Source organism: Epinephelus fuscoguttatus, linkage group LG3 (assembly GCF_011397635.1).
Source record: "Epinephelus fuscoguttatus linkage group LG3, E.fuscoguttatus.final_Chr_v1".
Lineage (NCBI taxonomy): Eukaryota > Metazoa > Chordata > Actinopteri > Perciformes > Serranidae > Epinephelus > Epinephelus fuscoguttatus.
Genome location: NC_064754.1, coordinates 19161114 through 19184776, shown reverse-complemented (window position 1 = coordinate 19184776; position 23663 = coordinate 19161114). Strand labels below are relative to the sequence as shown.

At 38.4% G+C, this 23663-nt stretch overlaps 2 protein-coding genes across 5 annotated transcripts in view; one reads left to right on the top strand and one right to left on the bottom strand.

Annotated features, from left to right (window-relative positions):
* Window positions 1-105: 105 nt before the first annotated feature.
* primpol (primase and polymerase (DNA-directed)) lies at window positions 106-10673 on the top strand. Of its 2 annotated transcripts, XM_049570899.1 has the most exons (16): window positions 106-123; window positions 561-637; window positions 1870-2216; window positions 2310-2404; window positions 2508-2646; window positions 3503-3650; window positions 3728-3824; window positions 3915-4051; window positions 4198-4360; window positions 4462-4559; window positions 4692-4778; window positions 5572-5680; window positions 5761-5837; window positions 5977-6023; window positions 6148-6375; window positions 10536-10673. In XM_049570899.1, the coding sequence occupies exons 3-15, from the start codon at window positions 2043-2045 to the stop codon at window positions 6370-6372; spliced, it is 1596 nt and encodes a 531-aa protein (XP_049426856.1). In that variant the 5' UTR covers window positions 106-123; window positions 561-637; window positions 1870-2042; the 3' UTR covers window positions 6373-6375; window positions 10536-10673. The 2 variants fall into 2 exon arrangements, with proteins under 2 accessions (XP_049426856.1, XP_049426857.1); XM_049570900.1 differs by lacking the exon at window positions 106-123 and having other exon boundaries at window positions 1859-2216.
* The window catches only part of acsl1a (acyl-CoA synthetase long chain family member 1a), a 28390-nt gene continuing 12328 nt past the window's right edge, over window positions 7602-23663 (bottom strand). For 2 of the 3 annotated variants that reach the window (XM_049570898.1, XM_049570896.1), the window contains exons 2-21: window positions 21837-22049; window positions 19569-19683; window positions 19419-19483; window positions 19208-19309; window positions 17576-17675; window positions 17295-17470; window positions 16997-17029; window positions 16787-16838; window positions 16633-16706; window positions 14415-14492; window positions 13160-13294; window positions 12807-12941; window positions 12443-12538; window positions 12274-12346; window positions 12092-12180; window positions 10964-11080; window positions 10698-10841; window positions 10477-10578; window positions 9420-9491; window positions 7602-8912 (exon numbers count right to left, since the gene is read on the bottom strand). In XM_049570898.1, the coding sequence (XP_049426855.1) occupies window positions 8772-8912; window positions 9420-9491; window positions 10477-10578; window positions 10698-10841; window positions 10964-11080; window positions 12092-12180; window positions 12274-12346; window positions 12443-12538; window positions 12807-12941; window positions 13160-13294; window positions 14415-14492; window positions 16633-16706; window positions 16787-16838; window positions 16997-17029; window positions 17295-17470; window positions 17576-17675; window positions 19208-19309; window positions 19419-19483; window positions 19569-19683; window positions 21837-22031 (2094 nt within the window). In that variant the 5' untranslated portion in view covers window positions 22032-22049 and the 3' untranslated portion in view covers window positions 7602-8771. Of the gene's footprint in view, window positions 8913-9419; window positions 9492-10476; window positions 10579-10697; window positions 10842-10963; window positions 11081-12091; window positions 12181-12273; window positions 12347-12442; window positions 12539-12806; window positions 12942-13159; window positions 13295-14414; window positions 14493-14552; window positions 14631-16632; window positions 16707-16786; window positions 16839-16996; window positions 17030-17294; window positions 17471-17575; window positions 17676-19207; window positions 19310-19418; window positions 19484-19568; window positions 19684-21836; window positions 22050-23663 lie in introns of all 3 variants that reach the window. The other variant, XM_049570897.1, reaches the window with a different exon arrangement.

The following is a 23663-nucleotide window of genomic DNA, read 5'->3' as shown; positions in this document are numbered from 1 at the left end:
AAGTCTCAACTCTGTCTGAGACACACCTTTACATGTGTGACATCTTTTCTGTCTGTACAGATGCAAACGAAGGGGACATTTCACAGCGCTTTTCATATGGAGACCACATCAGAGCAGGTCCAGGTCAAAAACCACTATATTTCAAGAAGCCAATAAACATGGCTGCCTGTGGTTTCTACCATGTCTATGGTCTACTCCTATGTTCTACGCATTTGTCTTCTCTATGAGAGATATGTCATGTACGGTTTTATATTTAGATGTATGTATTCTTGTGTTTATTGTACTTTTACATCAACATACACGTCAGTGAAAGGCTTTTATTTTGAATGAAAAATGTCGCCGGAAGTCGTCATGATGTGTTTTTGATACTGACAGCTACACTTACGACACATTACAAAAAGCTACGCTTACGATACATACACTATAAACGTCCACTGTCTTTTATTATTATTGTACACATAATAATAACTGACAGTAAAAACAAATACTGTTGTCTGTTTTTTTGTCTGTTACGAACGTGTCTTTCTGGTTACCGGAAATGGCGCTGTTTCCGGTTCCAGGCGCGCCAAAAAGAAAACACGACGCCTAGTGAAGCTTGTGTGTTTATATTTCTGCTATATTCAGATACGTGAGTGAGGTGAGTGTTGACATAAAACAACGGTAAAGTAACTGAGTTATGGTCGTTTTACTTACTTACTTCTTTAAGACACTGTATGCTATCTTAAGTCAGTGTTACGGGTAACGTTGCTGCCTAAATTAGCTTCAGCTGTCTTCACCCCTCCCTAGCTACATCCATGTTCAGTAGCTGTCAAGTCATAACTTCCTGCTGTATGTTAGTCTACAGTCTACAGCGGTGGAGGAAATATTCATGTCAGTCACTGTTGAAAATACAATATAATGAAAACTAACTAAGTTTGGGTGCAATATGAAGGTACTTGTACTTCAGTAGCTCCATTTTATACTTCTGTGTCTACGTCACTGCATTTCTATGGGAAATATTGTCATTTTACTCCGCTTTTATTTTATATTTATAGGTACTTTGCATAGTAAAATTTAAATAACCTATAATAAAAATACAAAGCACGTAAATGCACCATGTACCTCACAGTACCTCATAATGTTTAATAAAAACTCTGACAGAGCCCTTTTCTTATGACAGCTTTTTAATTTGATACACACAATACTACTGTAATTTTACTAGCAGGATTTTACTTGTAATTAGTATTTTTACATTCCAGTATTTGATACATTTACTTCATTAAGTGATCTGATTATTTCTTTAAGCACAGAAACAATCAGAAATAGCAGTACTGCCTTACACATATGAAAGGAAAAGTCCTGCATTTAAAGTTTTTACTTAGATAAAAGTATATGCAATGTTAACAGCAACATATACTGAATTATCAAAAGTAAAAATACTATTCAATTTGGCCTCTTCCAGAGTGTTTTTTATTTTTTATTTTATTGTATCATCACTTCTTATATAAACAGCATTTTGATGTAGCTGGTCGAGGTGGAACATCCCAACAGTATTAAAATATACTGGATATTTTATATACTGTTAAGATGTGTAAGAATATATCTGTAGGAATTTATTTATTATTTTATTTTATTATTATTATTTTACATTATATTTTAGGTAGAAAACATATATGGGGGGCACCAAGCTAAAACTTATTCGGTCTAACACAGTTGTCTTGAATGGAGGTTGTAGTGTTAATTTTTTGTTTATGCAACTGTATAGTCATTTTGGAGACTGTAAAATGTAGTGCGTTAAACTCAAAGGTTCTCCTTTTTCCCATCATTCTTATATTAAGGATTCGACTAAATAAAAGAAACACTTCTACATATAATGCAGTTTTTCCTCAGGTTGACGATGAAAGGACGATCGAGAGTCCCGCTCTGCTGAAGTTTCCTTGAGCAAGTCACTGAGGTGGGGCACTGCACTGTAGCTGACCTCGCTTTGGATGATCAAATGGTGAACAAGCTGCCCCGTGGGTGCAATAAAGTGTCTCGTGTAAGTGGCTGATAAGCACTTGAAGATGAGTAAGTGGGGAGACAGAGTGAAGAAGGTGGAGCAGCTTGCTCAGTCGTTCCATCTGAATCCTCTGGCCACTCCCTACAAGCCTCGACTATGGCCATGCCAGCCTTCCTCCATCTGGAAGCTCTTCCCTCGTCAGAGTATGGCTATCAGCTTCACTCAGAGCTGCAAAGAGGTAACACTAGACTTCAGGTACTGTCACATCAGTCTGCACCTTACATCTTACATCCCAGATAAATAGCTGAAATTTGCACCTTGCATCCCTTAGGCTGTGCATGTTTTTGCACTTGAAAAAGAAAAGGCATCCCTGGGTCAAAGGATCTTCCTGGTTACCAGTTACAGTGAGCTGTGGCACTACTACAGGTAAACATCACTTCTACATGCAAACTTAGATGCATCTACTTTTGTTTGTTTGGAAAAAATGTGACAATGCGCATAGATGGTGATTGTCTCTTGATGTTTTCAGGACTTACACACAGTCCTTGATGCACTGCTACGAGGTGATACCAGAGGGCGCTGTTTGCAAGCTTTACTTTGACTTGGAGTTTCACAAGCCCTCTAATAAAGGAGCTGATGGCAAAGCTATGGTGTCTTCGCTTATCCAGGTAGCACAATGTATCTTGCTGTTTTTTTTTTGTTGTTGTTTTTTAAATCGAGCAGCTTGCTTCACATATAGATAACAATGATTCAGACAGTTACAAAGCCAAAGAAAAGTATCCACTTGACATTCAATCTGCAACTAAAAATATAGGAGCAGTGATTACAATAGTACAAAAAAGCCCACCCAGTTCCTGTTTATCTTTCACTCAAATTCCTCCAATTTCAAGCTGCAAGATACTGCCACAATTAGGGGCTGCCAAATTCTATCAAATCAAGAGGGCTTGTTTGTTAAGGCATAGAGAATCTTCCCTAAATGTGGGGTATTAATTAAGCGTTCCAGCCAAATGTTAGTGTTGTTAAAGTTTCTTCTGAAGACTGGAATCTGTCACATATGGGAGAAACATTTGGATAGATGTTGTGCAGTTTATCTTTTTTCTTCCTTACCTTAAAGGGATGAGAACTAGAGCGGTGTAAGTGACATTTGACCACCTTTACAGGACTACCAAACCAAAAAAGTGACCATACTTCATCCTGACTTTGTTTACTGAATTTAAACTTTGATATTAAAACTTCATAAACCTGTGGTTGACAATATACTCAACGAACAGTAAGTGAGCAAGTGCACATATGCCATTTTTGGCCCCAAATAGTTCAGTGTGTTCAGTGTTTTGGTTTTTGATTAATAACTCTGGATTGGTTATGAGTTCACAATTAGCCTTTTGGCAATAGATAGAGCTCAATAAATGCTTGTATTTGATATATATATAACTCATTTTCGCCAAAAATGTCGCTTGCGTCCCTCTGGTTCTTTCCCTTTTGATACACAGTATATTTACCTGTATGTGTTTTGTGTGTTGACAGTATGTCTGTGACAAGCTGATGGAAGTTTATGGGATTAAATGCTCCGCAAAAAATGTCCTCAACCTCGACTCCAGCACAGAAGAGAAGTTCAGCCGACATCTCATCTTCAATCTCCCAAATGCAGCTTTCAAAGACAACATACACGTGGGTATGTTCAGTGTCGTATGGAGGCAACTATTTTAAATCATATGTTACTTTAGTTAATATATTATGTCTTTTTTTTAGGCAGGTTTATTCATACAATTCTTCAGCCAGTCCTGAGCACCCTAAAAAGTTGCCAGAATGTTGGGATGAATTCAGCGGCAGAAAGCATTGAAACAAGGTTTGTTTGTCAGGTCTGTCAAAATAAGTATTTAAATTTCTTTGCGTCATGACTTTGTGTAATGTTTTCTCAATAATATACTTACAACAGAACACATGCTGATTCAGCAAAGGCAGGTGTGACACTTGAGAGTCCACAGGCCAAGAGGCGCAAGCAGGAAGAGAAAGACCTCAGTTTCCTCCAGGTGAAAAACAAGGATGGCCAAGACTGTCTATTTGTTGATCTTGGTAAGAGAAATTTTTTTGTTTGTCCTTTTTAACCTTATGTCAGTCATGGTTAAAGTCTTATCTTGATATATTCAGCATCTCTCTTGCACATCAATATTTGTATGTACATATGAATATATACTTATGGTTATATTTCACAAAAACAGGTGTTTACACTAAGAACAGAAATTTCCGGCTTTACAAGTCATCAAAAGTGGGAAAGAACGCTGCGTTCACGGTGGCAGACGACAACAAGTTTATTGACAAACCTCAGAAGGGAATATCTGCGGAGGAAAGCATGTTCTTGGCTTCTTTAGTCTGTAACGTGAGGTACAACACCTTTAACTGCCTTTACCTTTTAGTATTCTGTGGGCTGAAAGTGTTACCTTCATCAAGCCACAGCATCAGAGCTTATTTCTGTGTATGTTTAGTTTCACAGGTCAGAAAATTCTGACATCCGATGCCCCAGAGACGAAGGAATCCAAAACCTCAAAGCCTCACTGTCAGCAGGGATCAGCCACAAATCAAGGTAACACTGAGCTAACAACAGAGGCTGCTCTGTGTGCACACACACACACATAGTGTATTATATAATCAGTAGGTGTATCAGTGTTTTAACTTTATATTTCAGTTTTACATTTTTCTCATCCATCACTGGCAGATACACTTTCTGGCTGCCTGTCGTCCCCTCATCAGGAAGTGGACAACTTTGTACTGACTCTGGTTAAAAAGGATGGCGTACATGGAAGTAAGTGTTGGGCTGATTAAAAATGCTTTGGTGAACGAGGATTCACTTTCAAAACATTTGCATTTCTAGTTTGGGACCTAGGACTTATTTTTATTGCCATTATCGATTATGCTGCTGATTATTTTCTTGATTAATCGATTTATTGTTTGGTCTATAAAACATACTTGCCGACCTGGGAGACTCCCGTTTTTATCACCCTTGTCCGGTTTCCTCCCAGTGCCACAATTTTCATGTATTTCCACGATTTATGACAAATATTCACATCTTTTTAGCTTTTCGTTATCACACTTTGTGTCTGGCAATGCACAGCATTAAAGCCTGATGATTAAAAGCCTACTGTTTCCTCCCCGTCGGCGCTTCTGTCTCCCTCCTGTTTGTTGCCCTGTGCCAACTTTTTTGGCACATGTTGCAGGCATCAAATTCAGAATTGTGAATATTTTATATTTTACCAAAAAAAAAAAAGTTTAGCAGTTTGAGCATTACATATCTTGTCTTTGTACTCATTTGAATATAGGTCAGTAAAGATTTGCAAGTTATTGTATTCTGTTTTTAATTACATTTCACACAGTGTCCCAGTTTTTTGGGATTGGGGTTGCCTATTTAAAAAGAACATGAAATACAGGCAAAAGTATTGTGCTTTTTAATTTTTTGGTTTCATATCACCTATTAATAGCATACAGTATGTTAACGTGTCTGTGTTTAAACCATCCTTTGTCAGAGTGAACTATGCAAAGACTGATCACAGCTGTTTGTATCATTAATGTCAGGACTGTACCTTGTGTTCACTTCACAGGCATCAGACGGTGGAACTACTTTGTCTCCGAACAACTTCTCGTCTACGACATTGCAAAATACCGCTGGTGTGAAAATGTGGAGAGGTTTCATAAAAGCAACAACATCATGTACGTATGTTTGATATCTTGTTAACCGTCTGTAAGTGCACTCCACTTCCCCTCTGACTTGGTCTTATCCTCCTCTGCAGGATTGTTGTGGACCTCAAAGAGGAAGCATGGTACCAGAAGTGTCACGATCCTGAATGCAAGAACTTTAGGTCCTCAAGTAAGTTATGACCCTAAACGCTGCCATTTAGACTTTCCTATATAAAAAAAAGTTAGGTCACATGATTCGTCTGTAGGGTCATAAAGTAAATGACAATAGAAACACAGCTAATGTGAGATAAACATTTCTAATATTACAGGTTACCCGCTGCCACAGGAGATCTGCGTCAGCTACATCATGGCACTGGTTAGTTTGCTTTCCTTCAACTAGCATCCTGACTGACTGAGCTAAATATGCCAGATAATCCAGTTTGTCCTCTTTTTAGGCTCAAAGATGATGGTGCATGATCATGTCATGTGTTCATTAACAGGATGAGGAAGACCAGGCTTACTTAATGGATGATGCTGGTAACATTGAACTCAGCCAGGCATCAAACCAGGCCCCACAGAGCACAGGGGAGGAATCAGCTGAGGTGTGGGGAGACAAACAGGATGACCAAGACCTTTTAGAGAGCCTAGATGACTTTGAACAAAACAACGAAGATATCTCTGATCAGCTTCTTCTCAAATGTATGGCGGATTTTGACTCCAAGTAGAAGGTGAGTTTATTTTGTACAAGAGCTGCAATTATTTTTATTATCAGTTAATTGGTATGTCAATACAATGTCAGAAAATAGCGACAAATAGCCCTATTTAATTTCCCAGAGCACAAGGCGATGTCTTTTATCTGACCAATAATTTATTATTTTAAAAAAGCATCAAATTCTCACATTTAATAAGCATGAAACCAAAAAAAAAGTTTGAGAAAAGAAAATGACAGAAATCAGAAAATTATTATTCGATCATTAAAACAGTTGCCAATTAATTTTCAGTCAGCTTATCAATTAATTGACCGATTGTTCCATCTCTATTTTGCACCAGCTGGGCATGATCAAAGATACTTTTAACACTTTATGTCCTGTTATTTAGCAATTATAAGCAGTATAACATGTAATGAATGGGTTAAAACAGTGGTTCCCAACTGGTGGGTCACAGGTCCAATCTGAAATGACCACAAGTGAGTCATGAATGTGTCAAGTTTGTAAAAACACTTTTTAATTTTTAAGTACAGCGAATTTAAAATAAAAGCATGTGCTGGGCTTTTATTCTGAAGTGTCATTTCTTGCAGTAGAGTGAGTGAATAACAGACAGTTACTTAAGACAGCAAACTAGCTCGATGACACGGCCAAATGCAAGTATGACCCTGAATATATTAAACTTTGTGGAAATCTGGACCAGTTGGGAACCACTGGTTTATAACACTATAATGTAGTTGTAATTATTTGTCAACACTTTTAACTCCTCTTGTATGTGGAGGCTGGGTGTTAAACAGATAATGAATAACAATTTAGTAAAATACAAATACTTTAATAAACACTTAAAATATCCTCATGGCTGCGTAGAAGTACAATATAGTGGGTTATAAAAGGTGCATATAAATGAGGAACACGGTGACCTCAAGCTGCAGTTGGTAACTTTTAAGAAAATATCTGTCACATTTACCGAAACTGTCACGCCTCCTCTTCCTTCTGCTTCTATTAAGGTCATTAGAAGTGCCACAAGGAAGTAGAGGCCAAGGAGTGTGATTTTTTTTTTTTTTTTTTTTTTTCCCACACATTATCTGTCTCTTTTAATGCTTTGTGAATAGTATCAGCTTCAGCAAATAAAGGTACCAACTGTACACAACTAAAACAGGTTCCTAGCTACCAAAACATTTAGAAATCATGGATCTATCAATGTTATTTTTCCCATTAAGAAAGCCAAAAACTAAACACAAAAGTTTTTGAATAAAATCTTTATTTTGTACAGTTGACAATCAATATACTATACTTAAAACTTCAGCACAAAACTGCACCTTTGCCCTTTTCATACCATAAGATTCTTTGAAAAAAATAAAATAAAGAAAAGTATGGCTTGAACTGCCAAGGAGGCCTCGACGTGATTTAAATGTGTGTGAAGATCATAATTTACTCAAAACATCTGAATTCACAACAAAATCTTTTGTCAAACAACTGAAATGTTGCTCCGTTTTACACCCGAAAATAAGTGTAATGTGAAATGCTGACAATGATGTGGAAATAATTTTGAAAAACGTGTTTCTTTAAATGAACCGTGATATCAGTGTTCCAAATATTTACACCGATCAGTGAAGTGCATTACACGAATGGCAGTGTGCAGCGTTATCCTGCAACCTGTGGCACTGAAATGAGAAAATCTAAAAGGAAGGAACTGCATGTAGAATATAATAACATTCAGTTTTTCCCCATGCAGAGTTAAAAGAAAACAAAAAAAAACAACAACCATAAAAGGCACAGAAAGTCTATCAAGCAACATGATTCCCAAAAGGCCATTAACTCTTAATTGTGCACGCAGGAAGGTTCATCAGTCCTTCAGCATCGAGAGACATGGGAATGCAGGGAATTACAACCACAGAGCATCAGGCACAATACTCTGCATACAAATAGACTTTTCAGCAGATACACTATTTACAGATTTAATGATTACATTAAATACCAACTTAAATAGATGGAGCTTTAAAATTAAATAGTCTGGTATAAATAGTCACTTTAAAAGCAGGTTTGTAGGAATTTTTCTGCAGCTCCAAAGATTATAAAAACTGGCAGAAATGTTTTCAGATCTTTGCAACTGTGAAGTAGTTGGACTTAATGGCAGTTTAAGGCATGAGCGAGTCACATTTCCCCTTGGTGTTTTTCAATTACATGCTCTTAGATTGTACAGTAACACGGTGACATACTCTGAACTCAATAGCCAGTGGCTGCAGGGAAAATTTAGTGGTACGATTACGAGATGAAGCGGGGACAATACAGACTTCTGAGAGTCATTATCTCAGATTGTCACTGGCAGACAAATCGAGTTTAATCCCCGACAACTATTTGGTTCCGACTGTGAGCTCTAAATGGATGTCACCTTGCCAACAGTACTCCTCAATCCCAATTTACATCTTAATTTTGGCATAGAGTTCATCAATTTCCCCTCTGAAGCGGCTCCGGAGCTCAGCTCTCTTGGCCTTCAGAGTGGGTGTCAGCAGGCCGTTCTGGACAGAAAACAGCTCAGGATGTAACGCAATGTCTCTCACCTGCAGAGACAAAAGAGCAGAAGCAAAGTAAGTGACAGAAAGTGAAAATTAATATTTAAAATAGAGTTGCAATTTACAACTATTTTTCATTTTAATATCCATTTATTTGCAGATTATTTTCTTCCAAAAAATATTTTTTTTAAGTATCTAAAAACAGTAAAAAAAAAAATGTTGCACAATTTTTTTTTAAGCCCAACATGTTGTCTTTAAATTGCCTATTTGTCCAATCAACAGTTCAGACCCCCCAAAAATTCAGTTCTCTATCCAATTCTGAAAAAGAAAAGCCGCACATTCTTAAACTTTAAGATTCGTGAAGATGTAAAAATTACATTTTTGCTTGACAAATGCCTTTAAAACAACTACTTGGTTATAAACAGCTGCAGTCAATCAATTAAATTGATCATCTAATTATTTCAGCCCTAGTTTCAATGCGAGAGATAATAATGAATCAAAGGCAGCAGAACAGAAAATACTGAACTTGAAGGTATTTTGATAAAAGTCAATCACCTGCTCAAAGGACTTGAGTCCTGCTTCCTTGCCCAGCCTCAAGATGTCCTCCAGAATGGCATTTTTCACATCCTTAAAACGGTCAGAAAAAATGTTAGGATCATAGACTGTACATGAGAAATGCAGGTAGCTTCCGGCCGGGTCTGAATAGCAAAGCCACTGTCAGGCCCTGATCACACAGAAAACGTTTTACAGGCGCACAGTCCTACTGTTAATCAAATGCTGCTAGTAAAAAATGCTTGCTGTGCCATTTTATCGCTGCCAGGCAATCACGTCCCAACACTAACCTTCCACTAATCTACCATTTATTTTTATTTCTTTTATTTCACAGTAATTAGTAACTAGTTCCTAAAATGGACATCAGAGGGTGCTTGCTGTAGCTCTGGTTGAGGGTAAGAGGCTGTCAGGAACTAGTTTGTTGGTAGGGTTGGGACTCGTTAGGATTTTAACGATTCCAATTTCTTACCGATTCCTTCTTAACAGTCTGATTCCTTACCGATTCCTCTTACCAATTCCTACATTATATTCATTATACTTGCTATACTTAAACAAGTATTTAATAAACACAAATGCAATCATACAAATACAAAAACTTTATTCTAACTGTTGCACAGTACAATTAGATGAAAATACACATTTGTGTGTGGTGTGTATTTCAGATTTAGAGCTTGTATCATCTCCCTGAGAATATATAACAACAAAAAGTGATTCTCTGATTTCTACAGTAATACTGTTACCTCAAATTAACCACAGCAATGTAATAAAAAACTTATATGCATTCATGCTTAGGCAATGTTATTTACGTGACAACACCTGAACATCTCGTCGCAAGGCTCGCCGCAACGTAAAAACCGCGAGCAATTACAAATAGCCGCCTCCAGCTGCTAAATCACTTTCTGTGTGATCAGGGCCTAATAGTGCCTTAAACCATCCGTTTTTAGAGAGAGACCGAAAGAGAAGGTGTTGGAGGACTGTTGTACGCTGTGTTTTTTTAAGTTATTAATAAATTAACATGACTTGGAACATCACTAATATTTGGGCTGCTGTAATAACATACCTTGTTTTTGCACAGGTCAGTGTAGGAGCCTTCAATCCCTTTTTTCTTGATCCAAATAGGTAAAAAGTCTGGATCAGGAACCACTATCCCCACCAGGCATGCCTGAAAAATCCAAGACGGACAACAAGAAGATCAGTGCCAGTGAAATTGTACCAAACTGGGAACTCTGCATTGTGATAAGAATCTCTGATATTCACACCAGTTCCAAATTAATGACTCACCTGTAAACTGTCACCATGAACAAATATCTGGGCCACTGGATCACTGAGTGTATACACACACTCTATTTTCTCAGGAGCGATGTATTCTCCTTGGGCCAGCTTGAAAATGTGCTTCTTCCTGTCAGTGATCTTCAGAGTGCCGTTCTGTAACAAACCACAAGAGAGAAACAGATTGCAACTGATGCTATGCCACTGGAGTTGTTACGTGCAGTATGTCCACAACAAAAATCAAAGATGAATGGTGCCCTTCAGTCTGCTGTGCTTACAGGAAGCCATTTCCCAATATCTCCCGTGTGCAGCCATCCCTCCTCGTCAATCGCCTCTGCTGTTTTCTCAGGATCCTTCAGGTATCCCAGGAATACATTTGGTCCTTTGACGCACACCTGGAGGGAGAGATTACATTTTAACTTTACTTTCTGGCGCACATGCGATGTGTTCATCTGCACTAGTTGCACAGCTGTAAGCACAGACTGAAGACTAGACTGAAATATCTCAACGACTATCGGATGGATAGCCATGACATTTTCTACAGACATTCTTGATGTCCATCTGAACACACAAAAGTTTGTACAGACATTCGAAGTCCCCACACGATGTATCTTGATTAATATCTAACAGCTGTTAGACCTGAAATTTGTCCCTTTCGGGATAAATTGTGACTTTTTATGTGGTGCCACCATCGATGTGTCCAACACTTTGGTTGATACCTGCAAAACTAATGACATTCGTATCAGCTTGAGGAGGAAACTAAACTAACATGGCGTACATGGTAGTGGTACGTTAAACCTGATTAACATAATGTTATTGTCATTGTGCGCGTGTTAGCATTTAGCTCAAAGCACCGCTGTGCCTTACTACAGCTGCTAGCATGGACGTAGAGTCATTACTCACTGTGTCACTTTGTTTAACATGATTTGCTTTGCCTTCTTTATTTTTCCCTGCAGTCAAGTGTGTTTTCTGATCCTCACTACTCTGTAATAAGATTTATCGTACAGTTTTATGCTCTTTTTTTGTTCTGCTAATTAATTCTGCCATATGTGCAGCTATTCTTTGGTCACTGGGCTGATTAAGAAGAAATTTGTAATGAAGAAACACTGTTTGTCAATCTAATTGTAACAGCATCATTCTTTTCATGCACTTTTATTCGTTCTTTGTATGCGTTTTATCAAGCTGTGGATTTACAGGCAGCACTTTTTTAAAAGGAGTTCACTGTTGATTCTGGTCTCTCTGTTTATAATAATCATAATTGTAATAATGTGTTTAAATAATGTTGGTGTTATCCTGTAATTATTTGTTAAGTAATTCTAATGCTACTTTTGTTTAATACAAACCACATAAATACATTTTACCACCCACGACTGTATGTGTTTGATTGTTAGTGAAAACACACACACCTCTCCCTCTCCATTGGCTGCCAGGTAGTTCATTTCTGCCACATCCACCAGTTTGATATAGTTGCAGGGCAGAGGAGGCCCGACATGACCTGCAGATGCAAAACAGTCACAGTGGTTCAAATCTATATCTATGTATATATTTCTATATATCTATATTACATGAGAATGGACAAGAGATTTACCTGCAGTCCAGTCTCCAGGCATTGACATAGAGCACCCAGCTGTACATTCAGTCTGACCGTAGCCTTCATAGAACTGGAGTGCAGAGCATAAGAGTTGTCAGTGACATTCGCAGTTATTCATACAGACTGGTCAAACAGTCAGCAAGATGAGTGAGTGAAAGTGACTCACCTGACAGCCCAGTGCGGCTCGCAGGAACGTCAAGATGGTTGGAGACACCGGTGCTGCTCCTGTAATCATGAGTCTGACACGACCGCCCAGGCTTGCCTGCAAAGTGCGAAACAAACAGGAAGGGCATTGTTAATGGCTGTTATTACTGCTTTTTGGCACCTCTGGTTAGGCGCCAAGCTGCATTTCGTTGTCTTAGTACCTACGCAGGGACAATAAAGTCGAATCTAATATTACTAAACATCAAACCTTCTGATTTAAATATTAAAATGAATGCAAGGAACTTATTACATGTAAGTATGTGTGATATCAGCAGTAAAAGTAATACGTTTAAGAAGTGAACAAAAACACAAGATGCCATGTTTACCTGCACTTTTCTGAAGATGATTTTGTCCCACATACTGTCCTTTCTGACCACGCCACTTTTAAGCTCTGCCTCCTTTCTCCTGAAAGCAAAATCGAGCAGCCATCTCTTTATCGGCGTGTTGGCTTGACTAAAGACCTGTGGAGAAATCACCATTATTTTATCACCACATTTTATATCAAACATTAAACAAGGCAACGGACTAGAGAAATGGGACTTGTGTTAATAAGTAAGTAAATTAATTGAGTAAAAAAACAGCACATTATAATCACAGAAAGAAATTCCCAATATTTCAAAAACAAAATGAGAGACTGACTTCTGTAGACTTTAACACGAGGAGCATTAGATAAACTGACCTTATCAAACATGCGGTTGAGGAGACGCGGGACCACAGGGAAGACTGTTGGCCGCAGTGTTTTCAAGTCATCCATCAAAAGTCGAATGTCCCCTTGGAAATAGCCGATTCGAGCCCCGTGGACCAGGATGACACCCTGATGAAGAGAAAGCTTCTTATTTCTACTTGTTGCACATTAAATCAGTGTGACAATTTAACCACACGGGGGCAGTGTTGTGAACATTCGGTTAGGGTTAGTCTAATTTTCAAAATCCACTCCATTTTCCAAATGCAGAAGCTGCTTTTGGCAGGGCTGCTAAAAAACTTTGAGGTTTTGGGAATGATTGGATTGATTATGGATCACAAATTCATTACAACAGCTGAGAAGGACAAAGTTAAGAAACACGAGCCCCGTTTTTGCATCACTATGTTGCACCACACAGTTTCCCACTTTCTTGATGCGTTACTTCAGGGATAATAAACGTGTCTTTTTCCTATAAAACCTCTCTTTTAATTTAACAAAAATAAATAAAAATTCTGAAAAAAATGTGTTTAATTTTGTCTTAACCAAAAGCAAATGCACAAGATCACATCTATTAAAAGTACAGTCACAAAGGAACAAAATAAAGGAATAAATATGGAAATATCTGCTTAAAGAATAAATAAACAATATTAAGAATCTGGCCAAACATTTAATGCCAACACTTTATTTAGACACTCAGTGTTGCAGGCATATTTCTGTCAGTACTCAAAATCTATTAAATGCCCTGCCTTAAAGCTTAAGAAGTTAAAGGTATACTACGCAGGATTTGCCTAGAAAGAACAATCTGTAATCCATCTAAATCATCACCGATGAAGAGTAGTAGAAGAGCGTGGCAGTGTTTTGTTCTGCAGAGACTCTGCCCTCTGCCTGTATTTAACTTATTTTCTTCTTATGTTTGGTGTTTGGTTCGTTTACGGGTGTGTGCTCCCACAGCACTCCAGTGAGGTCAGGGCTTTAAATAAAGGTAGCGACCAGGTGCTGGACCGTGAGCAGCAGGCATTCAAGAGATGTAAAAAATGCAAACATAGCCAGGTGTAATGCCAAATGAGAGTGAATCTGGGGTTGGCTTGGACTTTTGCTGGCGAGTGTGTTCCCATACAGTAACTGATAATCCTGCATAGCATAGCTTTAAACAAAACCTACTAACTATACAGTTGTTTCCAAAAATTGATTTCACATGTTAATAAATCTCAAAAATCTAATACATCTGAAGGTGAACAAGTGCAGCACATACCTGTACAACCCTCTCAAACATGTGAGCTAGAGGGAGATAGGATACATGAATATCATGGACGTTCAGCATGCAGTGTACCTGCAGAGGACACACAAAGCAAAACATGCGCATATGCGGGTCAAGCATGGCGTACTATACCTCTACCACCCTCTCAAACATGTGGGCCAAGGGGAGGAAGGAGATGAGCACATCTTTACGGCAGGGCTTCAGTGTGCCCTGGATGACAACAAACACGGGGGAGGAGGAGGAGGAAAAAGGAGGAGGGAGGAGGAATGGACAAAAGAGGACGACAGAGGCGAGATGGATAGGAAAACATAAAAGGTGTCAAAGAGGGTCAACCTGAGTTAGCTGAGGAGTTAAGATTTGAAGAAAGGTTTATCGAACAGCTCAACTCGTATGTTTTATTGGATTCAAATATTATGAATGAAAGGAAGCAGGTTTAGTTTCATAAGTCTGGGCAGCACAGTTCAGTTAAAGGATGCCATTTCCTGCCTGTTTATACATGTGTCTAAAAATAATTAATTGTGTTGCCATTGTTTCTTGCTTTTCTTGTTAATGGTAGTGTAACGAACATGATGTGTGAACTGCTGTGCTTAGGCAACCCAACTCACATTAAGTTTTATTAACAGAGAAGGCAGTATTTGCTTCCTTACTAAAAATACGACTGTCTTTTTATTGCCTTATCTTACTACACTTGTAGTTTTTTTTTCTATGGGAATAACTGTAATATTTAATATTAATATTTAACTGTAAATAAAAAAAGCTAACATGAATAAGAACTAAATTACTGTCATGCATGCAGAGGAGGTGTAGGTACTTTTCTCAGCTCTGAGTAGAGTCTGCAGTTTCACTTTCAGGCTGAGATTCAAAAACAGTGATTGTAGAGAGTGAGGGGAACACCAGGGAGAAATACACCGTGCATAAATGAAAAAAAAAAAAAGGTTAAAGAAAATTTCTGAATTAGGAAAGGCAGATGCATCCACTTAAAAACAAGAGAAGTAATGTCAAACACACATTATTAGACGGTATCATTTTCATTCAATGCTTAAAATATTTATCCACCAAGTAGGGTTGGAATGGTGTGAGATTTTCATGTTATGATGACCATCTCAAGAAAGTATGACAGTATACAGTACTACAATTATTATTATCATTACTTCTATTAGTAGTAGTAGTAGTTACAAAGAGGGCCATCAAAGGAAATGGAAAAAGAAGGATTTTTTGTTGTCAATTTTTATCATTGAAACTTTTTTCTTAAAAATAAATGGAAGTATGTATAAAAAAGTCTGACAGTCAGATGAGGAAAGAAGATGCACATGTGCAGGTGAGCTTCCCCAATTGGATGCATTTTCTTTTTCCCACACCTTACAACCATGATTCCACAAAAAGGTTTGGATGCTGTGTAAAAAGTAAAATAAAATAAAATCAGAATGCAATGACTTGCCAATCCTTTCTGACATACAGTGGGGAAATGAGTATTTAAAATGGTGATTATACATTTTTCTAATGCAGCTATTTACATGAAATTTAGACTAGACACTGGTATTAATTCAATAAAGCTACACAGAAAGAAATCCTAACATTTTAATACTTAAAAATTGTGCAATAGGGTGGAATGACATAGGTACTGGGCACGTTAGCTGAAATTTATTTAACACTTGACAAGCCTTTGTTTGCAATGCCAGCTTTAAGATGTAAAATGTAAAAAGACACTAATCTCTCAGTGTTCAGATGGGATTTCGGCCTACTCTTCCTCACAGACAGTCTTTAAATCTTGAAGATTTTGGGGGGCTCACTTGTGAATTTTGAGACAGTAATTTCACTTTCAAAACTTCAACTAGTGTCCTCAGTTCCCAAACGCTTACTGGGTGTTGCTTAAAGAAATGTTGATATAACACAGAGGTAAACATGCCCCTATCCCAACTTTTTTGTAACGTGTTGCAGGCATCAAATTCAGACTTACAGAACATAATCAAGTTTATCAGTTTGAATATCAAATATCTTGTATCTGCAATGTATTCAGCTGAATGTATGTTGAAGAGGATTAGCAAATATTGCATTCTTTTTTCATTTACGGACACAGCATCCCAACTTTTTGGAATCAGGGTTGTAGATAAGCAAATGAAAACGGTATTATAACTATCTTTTTTTAATACCAAGGTGCATGTTTACCGCTGCAACTCTACTTCTCAGTCCAGCCGGTGTGTTTGCTCGTTACCTGTGTTATTCTAATGAAAGCTGCAGTGTTGGAGATTACGTTCCCATGAGTAAGCATTGCACCTTTGGGGTTTCCTGAAAGGAAAATGATGATCATGGTTATACATGAGTTAAAAAAATCCAAAGGTTATGTTGTAAATAAGATGTATAATTACCTGTGGTTCCAGATGTAAAACAGATAACTGCAAGGTCCTCGGATTTAGGGGGCTGTAATCAGACCACAGATCTACACTAATGCATACGAAGCTTGAATTGTTATCGCACTAAAAATGTGGTAAGTTTAATAATACGTTTTTTCATAAGAATTAAGGGCATTTTCTTTCGTGCAATCAAAAGGTCAAATGAAGTGTGCTGCTCTTACTCACCACTGGTTTCTGGAGGTTGGCTTTACCCAAGGCCTGGAGTAAACACAAAATGTACAGTGAGATATACTGTGTCTGCAGGAAGTGCTGATAACGATCAAGCGTTAAACACACATCGCCTCAGGGTCTAATTTCCATTTAGTCCTAACCGGAGCACAACTGAATGACAGTGTGACTCAAACAGCAGCAACAACAGCAGGGCACAGCTAATTTCCATGAACATCTGCTGATGGTTGACGCTCAGTAAATAGATGTTGTATATTCATAGTGGACATAAAGAAGACTACTTTATTATTCTTACCTCAAGCTCCTTTAAACTCAGAATCTCAACGCCACATTCCTTTGCACGCGTCACCAGCTCGCTGTCAAACGCCCCCATGAGCACAATCGTCTTCACCGTTCGCCCCTTACCGCTGATGCAGTCCAAAATCATCCGAGCCTTTTCGGGCACGTCACAGATCACTGTTGAGATGGCAGCTGAAAAACAGATGGCACCAAGTTAAGCACTTAGTTTGTATCAGTATCACTGCCCTTGATCTAGAGCGCTGTGATAACGCTGCAGGCTGGTGCTTGAAGGTGAACCTTTGTCAATAATGTAGCCGATGGCCTCAGTGCCGAGTGTGTCATACAGTGGAACTGCCACCAAGGAGTATGTGTAACAGGCCAGCTCTGAAATGGTCCACTGGGAGACAAGAAAAAAACACAGGAAACAGATCAACACAGGGCTCCCACACATTTTTAACATTCATTTTCACAAGCTTTCCATTACTTTTCTATATTTTACTTCATTTCCTTGACTTCATGCAAGTAGTTTAAACTAGGTGGGCAGATCATTTGATGCAATAATGGTTTGGTTGAGCTTCGGCTGAAGCTGTCTCACAGATATATCAATGCCTGCCATGCGTGTAGAAGCAGTTAAGTTATCTGGCCTGGCTACAGCAGGTGTGAAATATGTGCAGCTGCTGGCAGTCTGTTGAACAGACTTTTGGTTGTCTTGATGCTTTTTCCCCTTAACATGGCTGACCAAACACTTCCCCCATGTTGCCAACATCTGACACATTGGTGCAGAGCCTACAACCAGTGTGATTAGGGTCTGCCTCTCTCTTAAGCTATGTATTACATTCCATAACTTCAAAAGCCATACTATACTATGATGTTTTTTCATGATTTTTGGCGACATACTATACTATAACGTTTTTTTTTCATGATTTTTGACAACATACTATACTATGATGTTTTTTCATGATTTTGGACGACATACTATACTATGACGTTTTTTCATGATTTTTGGCAACATACTATACTATGATGTTTTTCATGATTTTGGACGACATACTATACTATGATGTTTTTCATGATTTTGGACGACATACTACTCTATGACATTTTTTCATGATTTTTGACAACATACTAAACTATAACGTTCTTTTCATGATTTTTGCCGACATACCATATTATGGCATTTTTATGTACTTCCCAGGCATTTGCGGATAAGAGACTGCTAGTCCTTGCTAACTTAACTCGCTCATTAGACATTCTCACTTACAACTGGCTGCATATGCATGTGTATCACATGATACTAGTGACATTTCAACAGTCATGCAGCCCAGCATTAGATTTAAAATTGGTGATACAGGGAATGTGTTTTGCATAATGTTGGACTTTTTGGGGGATTTTCATGAACATATTTTGAACAATAACCAAAGCAATGTATATTAAAAACTTTTCCATAACTTCCTCTCAATTCCAAACCATCCCCAGGCCTGGAAAACTGATTTTCTAATTTCATAACTTTTTCAAGAATTTCATAACCATGAAAATTCCGTCAACATCACTAATGAAAAACATGAATGTGAAGGAAATGATTTCCTAACACCAATAAAAAGTGCTGGAACATCTTTGGAATAGAAGCTGATCTTTTTGGTTCTTACGTCATACTGTAATTGGGCAAAACCACGGACAATCTCATGACCCAGGACAAATACCTCTACAAAGTAATTTTGGCTGTGAGCAAGAAAGCCATCACACAGAAGACTATTTCACCCACTGTCAACATGTGCAATAATTTAATCTCACTTGTGCAATAACCCCATTTCACCTTGACTGTATATATTCTGTGTATTAGCTATTTAGGTTGATAGATAGATAGATAGATAGATAGATAGATAGATAGATAGAGTAACCTAAACAAGATTGTTTACACATTTGTTGTACCTCTGGCCTGTTCTGGGAAAAGATGCCGATGTGTTTGTCTCCTGTATGAGAGTGTCCTCTGTGAAGGAGAGCAGAGCCCAAGTGCTCCGCTCTGTCTGCCACCTGTGCAAAACAACAACAAAGAGAGTCTGATTTTTAAAACCTATTGTGACTTGGCAAGCTGTCTATTGTGGACAATGTTAGATTTCCATGTCTGTGTTCAACATCTCACCTCACTGTACGACTGCCACTCATATGGCTGGTTTGGTTTCCTTGATCCTAAACAAGGTCCGTCATCTGTGAAAGAAAATAAAGCTCTTTTTTTTTATCTACATTCACTAGAAGAATTATAGCACATCATGTCACTGATACAAACACTTACTTGATACTCTGAGCCCACGTCGGAACACCTCGTACATTGTGCGTGCATCACTGTAGTAGTGTGTCATGTGCTCATCATTGTCGTTCAGTACTGACCTCCTTGCACGTTCTCCACCCTATGAGGAAAAAAAAATCTAAGTTAGGACAAGCACTTAAACTTCTGACACCTCACCTCACATTTCTCTAATTGTGAGCACCGCCGAGAAATGGAGAGTATAGATGCACTCAGGAGGATGTGGTCCTCAGATAGTGCACTATGCAGCAGTTGCAGTTTGAGCTGAAATGTGTAATGACAGGAAACAGTGGGACAAAGGAAGCAATAGCTGGAGCAAGCCATTTACACTCAGCAGAGAGAACCATATGTTAGTAATTTTGTTTCTTTATGAGACTCAACTAGTTCCAAGTGAAAGTAAGCTGAACATGATGTAGCAGAAAACTGAAACCAAGATTTTTAAAATTTCTCTTTCTACCACTGAAAAACCTGTTAGCACTGTCGCCTCACAGCAAGAGGGTCTCCAGTTGGAGCCCTTCTGTGTGGAGTTTGCATGTTCTCCCCGTGTCAGCGTGGGTTTTCTCCCGGTACTCCGGCTTCCTCCCACAGTCCAAAGACATGCAGGTGAAGTCAGTTGATGACTCTAATTGACCGTAGGTGTGAATGTGTGCACGACTGGTTGTCTGTCTCTATGTGTCAGCCCTGTGATAGTCTTTGGATAACACATGATTTGCTAATGCGTTAAAAACCTCTTAAAAGATATACTATGCAGAATTGTTGGTTACTGCTTGTAAACACACTCACAAGCAAAAGTGAAAGTAAAAGCCAAGCCCAGATTCACTTTCATTTGGCATTTTGCCTCGCTGTATTTCCATTTTTAACACTGTTTCTCTTGGATGCCTGCTGTTTACAGTCTGGCACCTGGTCACTACCTTTTATAAAGCCCCGACCGCACCTGACTGCTGTGGGACACACACCCATAAACGTCCTGAACACAGAAAACAAGACAATGCAAGCAGAGGGCAGAGTATCTGCAGATTTATACACCATCACACACTTCTTCTGGGTTATATGCGATGACTGAGAGGGATTACTTTTGTATAAGTCTACACATTGTTTTGTTAGGAAAAGCCTGCAGAGTATATCTTTAGCTCTCTCTTTGGTTCAGTTTCTAGTAACAAATTAACTGTGGAATTAATGTTAACAAGTCATTAGTAAAAGGTTTTTTAATCCATCAGGTCTGGAGTTGTAAATGAGGTCAACAGTCCATGAAGTAAAGAGCTAAAGCTGAAAAGACAAAGCAAGTGTCCTGCTGAGGGAGGATAAACACCAAGTAGAGCTTTTTCACAACCTGGCAACCCGAAATTTGTATCCTTATTAATGGCTTAAATTAAGCTTAGATAACTTAATTAATTACAGCTAATAAGTTATTTAAAGCATGCCTTATTAGAAAGTGGTGCTGGAATGATACAAAGCAAGTATTAATAAAGTGCACTTTACCAACACAGCCAGCTTTAGCTCATCTGAGATGAACAGACGTATCTGAACGAAAATTTTAGTAACATGTTTTATTTATGACATGTTAGCTTGTAGGCAAACTGGCAGTGTCTGACACCACTTTAGTGATTGTGAAACATACAAAAAAAATCTGTTTGGATGGGGTTTTTGCTCCGTTGTCCGGGTTACAAAAACTGCACTCTACCATGTTTCCTGTCAAAACTTTCCCAATGCTAATGCAAACTCAGGCTCTCTGACAAGTCGGCTCTGCACTGGAGGTGTGTGGCAGTCTGTTCCCCTGGTGATATGCCTTTCCCATATTAAACAGCAATTGGCTTTTGTATTAGTGACGTGCCTAATCTAGCTTGCTCAGCATACATTTGAATCTCATATTTTAGGGAAGTGCCGATCCCAGTCCATCTCGCGCTTCAGTAGAAGAATGTGAAAACACCTCTCTGGTGACAAACTTGGCACAGATACAAGTCAGAATAGCCAAGCTCACACATTTTAGGGGTCATAAACAAAAGAAAAACACATTCTGGAGCAAAGGAGGGCTTTAAAGTTTCTGGAAAGGATCTTATTAACATTCCTGCTGAATGAGGTTTGCCGAGTTTCCCTCCAGTGGTTGGATCATGCTTCAATTATTCCTCTGACACACAGCATTACAATGCAGTGGGTGGACAGACACATCATTGTTTTCTCTACTGTAGCATCCACATTCCATGAATTAATTTAGGATATCTGATATTATCAAAAGGAAAAAAAGAAGAGAGCACCTACTGGAATTTCTACTGACTGCAGGCCGAGGTCACAGGGTGGTTTGAGGGCTTTCGGCCGGGTGGCGAACCAGTATGTGGTGAAGGCAGCGAAGGCGCCCATGCCCATGAGAGCATTGGTGGGCAAGCCGCGCATGTACTGCCGAACATCATCCAGCTCGGGAATCCGCAGCTGTCTCAGGACATCCTGAGCCTGCATGACTGTTGTGCACTGACCCTGTGGGGAAACAGACACAGGAACGTTATTACATTAGGAAACTTTTAGTCTGCACTTCTTCTGCGTATGTGTGTCTCTGTTCCAGTTAAGCTCAGAAATATGTTTGGGAAATTTCAGTTTTACTTCATCATAAAGTAACCAATTTACCATCCATGATGAGTGTAATCACAGACTTCTTTCTTTTACTATAATTTATGTATACAACTGTTTAAAATGTTTCTAATTTGCTGTTCCTGTAGAGTTCCCTCAGGATGTGATGATACACTAGGACGTACTATCTCTTTATCAGTGGGGCTCTTGTTTTAGACCATTACACAGCAACATGAGAGCTCGCTCTCACTGAAGAAGAATAGTGCTCCCATTCAGAGTTAAAGGTAGTTCACTGCCATCTGTGAAAACACCCTCTTTATTTATTACATGATCTCATTTTGCACTGCTCTTTACTTTTAAAAGATTATTTTTGTCTTTAATGCACAGTTTAAAAGGTACAGTACACTGACAGAAAATTAATCAGCAACTATTCTGATAATCGATTAATCATTTAAGTCATTTAAAAGAATTTAACCCCTCTCTTGTTTAAGATTCTCAAATGTGACAATTTCTGTTTTTCCTTGTCTTAACATTACATTAAAATGAATATTTTAAGGTTATGAACTGCTGGTTGGACAAAACAGGACATTAAATTTCAGTTTTTAGATTGTGATGGATATTTTTAACATTTTACTGCATTTCTGAAAATTCTGAATTCTGAAAATAATCATTAGTTGCAGCCCTTACAGTTAATAAAAGTCCCTGACTGGAATCAGACAGGACACTGAAGCTACACTGTATGTATCTTCACCTATAGGCCACCCTTTTTCTGAACTGTTACCATCCTGGTGTCCAACATGTTTCAAGTCAACAGCTGCCCCAGCTAAAGAAAATGTCCTGAATTAGAACCACACATTGGTCGCACTGTTCTGACTTCGTAGTATTACTTCTTATCTTAGACTTTCATTTCTTCCTGTTACTGTCAAGCAACTGACAGCAGGCAAAATATGAAAGCTTATTCCTGACACAAGACGTAATAATAACAGAGAAACATAATGGATGAAACCGAAACACAGCATTAAGGACAGATCCACAATGAATCATACAGCATTTAGCACTGTGATTCAGTGATGATCCAACACTTAAGCATCACACTACTCAAATATGTTGGGCATATAAACACATAAGACATCTGTGGAAACAAATGAAAGCCATATGTATTGGAATTTTAACAGCCACTGAAGAATTCAATGTTCATAAATTCAGATCCAAAGATTGAAGTTAGAGATTTAAAAAAAAAATAGATTGAGGCTCAAATATTTTTGGTCAAAATTCAAGTGGAAAATTTTCAAACAGCAACATCACAGCTACTCAGGACAATAAATAACACAAGGAGCACAAACTGGTCAACTTACTGAAGCTCCATCAGTGTCTCTGGCAGTCATTTTTGGTTTTCAACTTTAGAGCAGCTTTTTTGGATCACATGACTGGCAGACCGTACTCTGATTGGCCAGATTTCGGTTTTAACTGCACTCAGGCTTGATTGCCTATCCTGTCCTGGGTAGCCCATACAATGCTAGTGGA

What these genes read in the sequence shown, in the direction of transcription:
- primpol (XM_049570899.1), top strand. Translation starts at nt 2,043, where the DNA reads ATGAGTAAGTGGGGAGACAGAGTGAAGAAGGTGGAGCAGCTTGCTCAG. An exon ending in GAGCTGTGGCACTACTACAG is followed by an intron (nt 2,405 to 2,507) that starts GTAAACATCACT and finishes TGATGTTTTCAG; the next exon opens with GACTTACACACAGTCCTTGA. An exon ending in AAAGGATGGCGTACATGGAA is followed by an intron (nt 4,779 to 5,571) that starts GTAAGTGTTGGG and finishes TTCACTTCACAG; the next exon opens with GCATCAGACGGTGGAACTAC.